This window comes from Electrona antarctica, assembly GCF_951216825.1.
Source record: "Electrona antarctica genome assembly, chromosome: 8".
Taxonomy (NCBI): domain Eukaryota; kingdom Metazoa; phylum Chordata; class Actinopteri; order Myctophiformes; family Myctophidae; genus Electrona; species Electrona antarctica.
In genome coordinates, this window is record NC_136789.1 from 25,184,436 (window position 1) to 25,191,262 (window position 6,827).

Below are 6,827 nucleotides of genomic sequence, written 5' to 3' on the forward strand. Positions count from 1 at the left end.
CAATCACATTCAGTCAAATCTGATTCAAATCTGATTTATTTTTCAAATCTGATCTTTTGGCCTGACCATTCACACTGCCGTTTTATAGTGACCAGATCTGATCTGAGTGTTCAGACTGGCAGCCAAATCCAGCCTGAATCAGATCTGTGCCACATCCAGATCGGAGTCTGATTTGTTTAAATAAGTCTAAATGCAGACAGGTCACATACAAGTCACATGGAATCTCATTTAAATCAGGTTGTTGCATTCAGACTGAGACAGATCGCCTCAAATCAGATTTGAATCAGATTTGTCTGCATTTAGGCCCTATTTACACTGGCAGCCAAATCCAGCCTGAATCAGATCTGTGCCACATCCAGATTGGAATCTGATTTGTTTAAATGAGTCATGTGACCATTTAAACCAATCGGATTTCAATCTTGATGTGGCACAGATCTGATTCAGGCTAGATTCAGGCTAGATTTGGCTGCCAGTGTAAATGGGGTCTAAGTAAGGTACAACATTCCCTTGCTTTACAAATTAACCTTATTTTGATTTTAGTAAGGGGACCATTTCACACACCTCCATTGACCAATGTTCAGAGGCTCTGAACTATTTTCGGAGAGTAGAGTCTGGGACGATGTGTTGATGTTTGCCACAGAAGGCTATAAAAATTAAACCACCCTTTATTTGGGGAATGTAATCGCCATTTATCTTAACGGAGGTACTTCAGGACAACAGAGGATGGAACAAACATACAGCTAGAGACAATTGAGGGAACAAAATCTTCAGCATGAAAACACGTGAAATAAGTGTTTTCTTACGCATTAAGAAATGATAATCCTCTTGTTCCAGCCATGTCACTGATTGATGATCAATTGTGATTGAAGGCCCAGCACTTCCATTACACGATTTCAAACTAACCTCAGCTTGTGGATCTTTTGGAATTGGTGTAGAAACAGCTTCATGTGAAAGGTGACTTCTTTTTCCAAATGTAAGGTCACTACAAGCAATCTTGCAGTAGAAATAAGCTCTGGCTTCCCGCGCAGAACAGAGCTTGACGCCAAGACTTGTCTCTTTCAATGCTGTGGCGCTATTTCACCCAAACTGCAACCATTTCGAATGATATCTCGGAGCTCATTGAGTTCAAAGGGCTACCGAGTGAGCATATTTCGGAAGTCTGAAAGGCTGCCAGTCTGATTTTGGGAATGGTGGTGTTGCCGTTGTTGCTGTTGTGGCTGTTGCTGTGCTTGTGGCTGCTGCTGGATATACCCCACAGTACTTTGTTGTGGAACTGCAGTCGCATGTAAGAATGCTTGAGTAGATCCACTATGTAGGAGTCCTTGAGTCTGCATCTATGGCATTAAAAGCAGAGTATATGAGTGAGTCGTGACAGATATACTGTGACAGTTGCATAAAAAGACCATCCTCAGTTAGACTACTGTCTTTGTTCTGTAGCTGGACATGGATGAATGTATACAGAATGTATACGGATGATTCAAGCACAACAAAGCACTCACCTTTCTTAAATAGTATATCATTGGGATTTATTCCTTGGTCTAGTAGGAATGTGCGTGCAAAATGTCATGTAAATTGCACGCTGCGTTCATGATTTGAGGCATTTTGTTCAAAATGTGGAAGCCAATATGAGCCAACTAGGATGGAATATGAAATATCCGACAGATTCGACTTGATCGCATGACTATAGAGATAGTGTGTAGAGATGTGCGTGATGTATGGATAAAATCTGTAGGGGTAATATAAAATAATCATGGTGCACGCGCACACACGCACGCACACACACACACACACACACACACACACACACACACCCCTTTGATTCTAGTTTTTTCCTTCTTATTTTATCGTTGTTGTCGATATTCAAATTTTTACCTGAAAGAACTGATGGGGCTGCTGCAGATGCAGTGATTGCTGCGAGGCTTGGGCCTGTGTGTGGTAGCCTGGCTGGGCCTGGTGTGTGATGAAACTGTTGTGTGGGATCATGATGGGGGACGTGAAGACCGGAGACGGGACCAGGACAGCGTTGCAGTTGACCTGCTGCATGGAGAACGAAGGCGCCATCATCTGCTGCTCCAGCGTATACCTGTGCAGACAGAGGGCACAACCAACATGTCAGGTACCTGTGCAGACAGAGGTACCTGTCAGACAGAGGTACCTGTCAGACTGTCAGGTACCTGTGCAGACAGAGGGCACAACCAACATGTCAGGTACACGCTCATTTAGAGCCTCCAGATGTGCATTCGGTACATATGTCACAGTGGTTCCCAAACGGCGTGCCAAGGCACACTGGTGTGTCGTGAGTCCAGGTGTGCTTTGGTATTTTGTGACGAAATACCACACATTATTGTTTTGCAACTAATTTCAACTAAACAAAAAGTTATGAATTGTTTTTTATTCACTATATCAGTACTTATATCCTTAGGTCTATATCAGGGTGTCTTTTACCAGTAGAGGCAAATTCTGTACTGTATCCTACAAGAAATGTTTTCCTCACTGTCAGCCTGGGGTCTCTATTTTAGTCGATACAAATTCTATTTTATTTTCTTCTCTTTTCACAGATTTGTTTTTTAAATACCCAATCTACAAGCTTTTAGATCTGCTATCGTCGCTATGAATACAGGCGTGCCTTGAGATTGTGACTAGCCCATTGTTTTGCTGTGGGCATAAGCTGTTTGAAAACCACTGGTATCAGAAGTTACACACAACTAACTGTATGTTAAAGTGAAAAGAATCTTTCCATGTTACACAGCAATTAATGCAAATCTGAGGTAGATCTGAGGTAAATGGTGGTTCAAAATGAATTTGTGTGGAGGATACATCTAAGCCCGGCCATCACACTCACTTTGGTTGTTGGATGCCTGTGTTGCATTGAGAAGGCTGGGAGCTTACACTGCTATTGGATATCAGCGTCGGCACGGGCTGATTGAGAAGCATGCTGCAGGAGAGAAACCTTCTTTTAAGAGCTAGAAACCTTATACTTGATGCCATAAAATCTTGACATGCAAGGTTGTTAGCTTACTATTCATGCCATTATTTCCCTTTAACTCCATGGGGAAATTACACTGAAAATCTGCAAGTTACATCATTATCATTATAAAAAAATGTAAGCTCACTGATGATAAATCATGGGAGACACATGCTTATGCCATTATGCCATTTAGATTATTGTGCTGTTGGCTGAGGACATGATCGAGTTCCTCTGTGTTTATTTTTTATTTTTTTGAGAGTACAAACTATGGGTGCACATTCTGCACACAAAATGGTATCTCAGATCTTCTACACAAATGTCAACATGCATTATCTTGAAACCAAAAAAGATCTACCGGTAATCTAGTTACCATGATACTAATTAAAGTTGTGCTCCATTTACATCAAACAGAATTGCTGCTATTAGCCAGACCCGAATACTCCACGCATCCTCCAGCATGGTGATGTTACTGGAAAATCAGGTTGTTTTGTTGTTGTTGTTTTTTACCGCTATTTGGTAATACTTTATTTTGGGAGCTTTCAAAACAGTGTGCAGACTTCCAGTTCCAGTTCATCTCTTTCGTTCGAGCACCCATTTTCTTGGATGTGCGTGTACCTCCTGATCACTGGAAAATCGGTGACCATCTTGTGGACTTCATGTAATGTCTTAATGCCTGAACGAAAATCATTGCTGTTTATTTATTTAACCCGATTAATTAAAGAATTGTTATTATATTGCCAGGATTTTCGGCCGTTCAACCCTTATTTTGAAGGGCCAAAACGCCGCGACCGGATGTTATGTTGACATAATAGTGTGTGTGTGTGTTGTCTCGAACGGATGTTGATCTCTTATCTCGCTGGACGATGAGAACAGCTAACCGCGACCATCGTAGTGTCTGCAATCTGCCGTGGAAAAACCTCCTTTTGCCCAGAAATGCATTCTGGGACAAGGAATTGGTGATAAAGGCAACTGAAAGCAACAGATAGAACGGGCGTGGGTGCATGCACAGTTTCAAGATGGCACCGTCCAGTGTCACACTCGATGCTAACGTGAGTATAGCATTATGACTTGATCGATCAAAACCTGTATAAAAGAGCAATTCCCGTAATTCTACGTGCATGGCAGGGGGACAGACTAATCCAAATCGCTGTGATTTACGTGAATGGCGCTTTGTGTGTTAACAAACAGTGATAAACTAGTGGTGTTTAGGCCACGTATTGCAAGACCTCAAAGTCTGTCTGTCTGTCTGTCTGTCTGTCTGTCTGTCTGTCTGTCTGTCTGTCTGTCTGTCTGTCTGTCTGTCTCTCTCTCTTTTGGGGGGAAACCAAAATATCCCTGATTTTTTTCGGCCAAATTGAACACAGCGCGGCCGAGGGGGCCCCTGAAGTTTTGTCTAGCCCGGGGGCCCCTACTACTCTAAATCCGGCCCTGGACACAGTCAACCACAGACCGATTGGAAAACTGGGAGGGACCTTCTGGCACAGTACTAAATTGGTTTGAATCATATTTAACAGGACAGGGAATACTTTGTGCCTATAGTAGGTAATTACTCATCTGAGCTGACAAAAAGTTCCATTCTGTTCAACATCAACATGCTCTCACTTAACTGGCTCACATTACAGAAAACATTTTTGTCAGATAATTATGTCAGATGTTTTGGAGATAAAGCCAGAGAGGCTAGACTGAGATGGTTTGGACACGTACAGAGGAGGGATAGTGAGAATATTGGTAGAAGGATGTTGAGGCAGGAGGACTAGAGGAAGACCAGAAGATTTATGGATGTAGTGAAAGAGGACATGAATTTAGTTGGTGTCTGAGAAGAGGAGGCAGAGGACAGGGTGAGATGGAGGCAGATGATGATGCTGCTGTGGCGACCCCTGAAGGGAAAAGCCGAAAGGAAAAGAAGAAGACTACACTACTGTAAAAGTATTTTACTGCAGTTGAAACAGAACACTGCTGTAATATATTTTTAATTGTAAATATATATCTTTGTGTGCAAATTACAAACTAATATACTAGAAAAAATGAAATACCTAAACACAACCCCTTGTGTATAAAACTAATCCCCATTCTGGACCACTTAAACCACTTCCCCAATGTAGCTTGGTGTTTCTAACCTTGTTAGAGTGAATTAAACTGCATCGACCATCTATAATCTATGCTTCCAGTATAGCATCCTCAACTTGCGATGTTGGCAGGACACATGGGTGAGTAGGAGGACTAACTATGTTGTTGTAGCCAATTTGATGATTTGTAACTGTGGTTTCATTATAGTGAAGGTGCTGTGATATTGTGAGATTATGAGATTATTGACTGAATGACATGGGCATAGGCGAGGTTCAGCCAATCTCGGGCACAGCCTATTTGTGGGTGTCACAGGTACACAGCAGAGGGGAATTGGGAAACGCCACAGGGAAGCCACACAGTTTTGCAACCGTGCGGCGTGCGTGCATTTATTTGTTTTTAGTTATTTTTGGCATATTTTGCACCACAATTTGCTGTTTAAATCCAGTTAAACACCCGGCTTTAGGCTTATGTTATGCTTTATCCATCCTGCAATCGAAATAAAACCTTTTAAATGCACTCAACGAGACGACCTGAATTACTGTCAACAGCACCACGCGTTGGAAAGAGCTTCATCACACTATATCCCTCACTGGCATCTTTTTGTTGTTCGGTTGCCTTTACATATGATATGTTATGGGAAATACCTTGTACTGTAAATCCATGGTTATCAAAGTGGGGTCAAAGGACCCTCAGGATTCCTTGAGGGGATTCCAAATAAACACTTAGAGATCTGTAACTGGATCTGTAAGTGTCTGGATTTACGAGGGTCCTTAATTATTGTTAAAATGGTTTGAGAAGCACTGCTATATGGGCCATTTAAATGACTTTCCAGCAATGAATAAAATGATGCTTCTTCTGGACTCTCACCGTAGTTGTCCATCCTGGTTGAAGTCGTTTTCTATGTGTCTTTGGTTTGCATCCTGCAGAGGCCTGGCGTTGGTCTGAGAGAACATCATGGGATTGCTGTAGAAGGGCATGGTCAGACTGGTGTGAGTCTGCACTGGCAGACTGACTGACTGGATCTGCCCACTACGGACAAGCCTCTGCTGGAGCTGCAGTAAAGACAAGAACATAAGAAGACCCAGGTCAATCTGCAGTGCCGTGACCATTCATTGTTTAGCATTATCTGTCATATTGGGGTGAATTTGTATCATGTCCATAAATGAAAACTAGAAATAAATCTTTCTTGGCAGGTTCCTAATCCTATATTAGTCTAGTAGCCAAAAAGTGAACCCGGACATGTTGAGTACACCAAGGTTTTATGTTAGAAATGTTTAGTATGGATCCCCAGCATGTAGAAACTGCCGGATGCTAACTTGCATATGTTGAGCAATTTTCATAATTGGCATAATATGTGACCATACCATTAACAACCTATAGAAGGCAAAATATTCAAAATTTCATCATGCTTTATCTAGCATGTGATGTGTCAAACTAGGGGGTTTTCATGATGCTGAATCCATTCCAAGCATTAGTTTAGCAAAAAAAACACTCATTGGGCTTAAAACGGCCATGCCCACAATGTGCTGACATCATCAATTTGTGATGACGGCATTGGCCGTTTTTAGCCCAATGAGAATGGATTCAGCATCATGAAAACCCCCTAGTTAGTAGTTTGACATGTCACATGCTACATAAAGCATGATGACATTTTGAATATTTTGCCTTCTATAGGTTGTAATTGGTCACATATTATGCCAATTATGAAAATTGCTCAACATATGAAAGTTAGCATCCGGCAGTTTCTACATGCTGGGGATCCATACTAAACATTTCTAACATAAAACCTTGG

At 41.8% G+C, this 6,827-nt stretch overlaps 1 protein-coding gene across 1 annotated transcript in view; it reads right to left on the bottom strand.

Annotated features, from left to right (window-relative positions):
* Positions 1-454: 454 nt before the first annotated feature.
* Positions 455-6,827, bottom strand: part of npas2 (neuronal PAS domain protein 2) — a 32,150-nt gene continuing 25,777 nt past the window's right edge. The window contains exons 18-21 of the mRNA XM_079508723.1: positions 5,903-6,087; positions 2,843-2,935; positions 1,873-2,083; positions 455-1,334 (exon numbers count right to left, since the gene is read on the bottom strand). Of these exons, the coding sequence (XP_079364849.1) occupies positions 1,134-1,334; positions 1,873-2,083; positions 2,843-2,935; positions 5,903-6,087 (690 nt within the window). The 3' untranslated portion in view covers positions 455-1,133. The remainder of the gene's footprint in view (positions 1,335-1,872; positions 2,084-2,842; positions 2,936-5,902; positions 6,088-6,827) is intronic.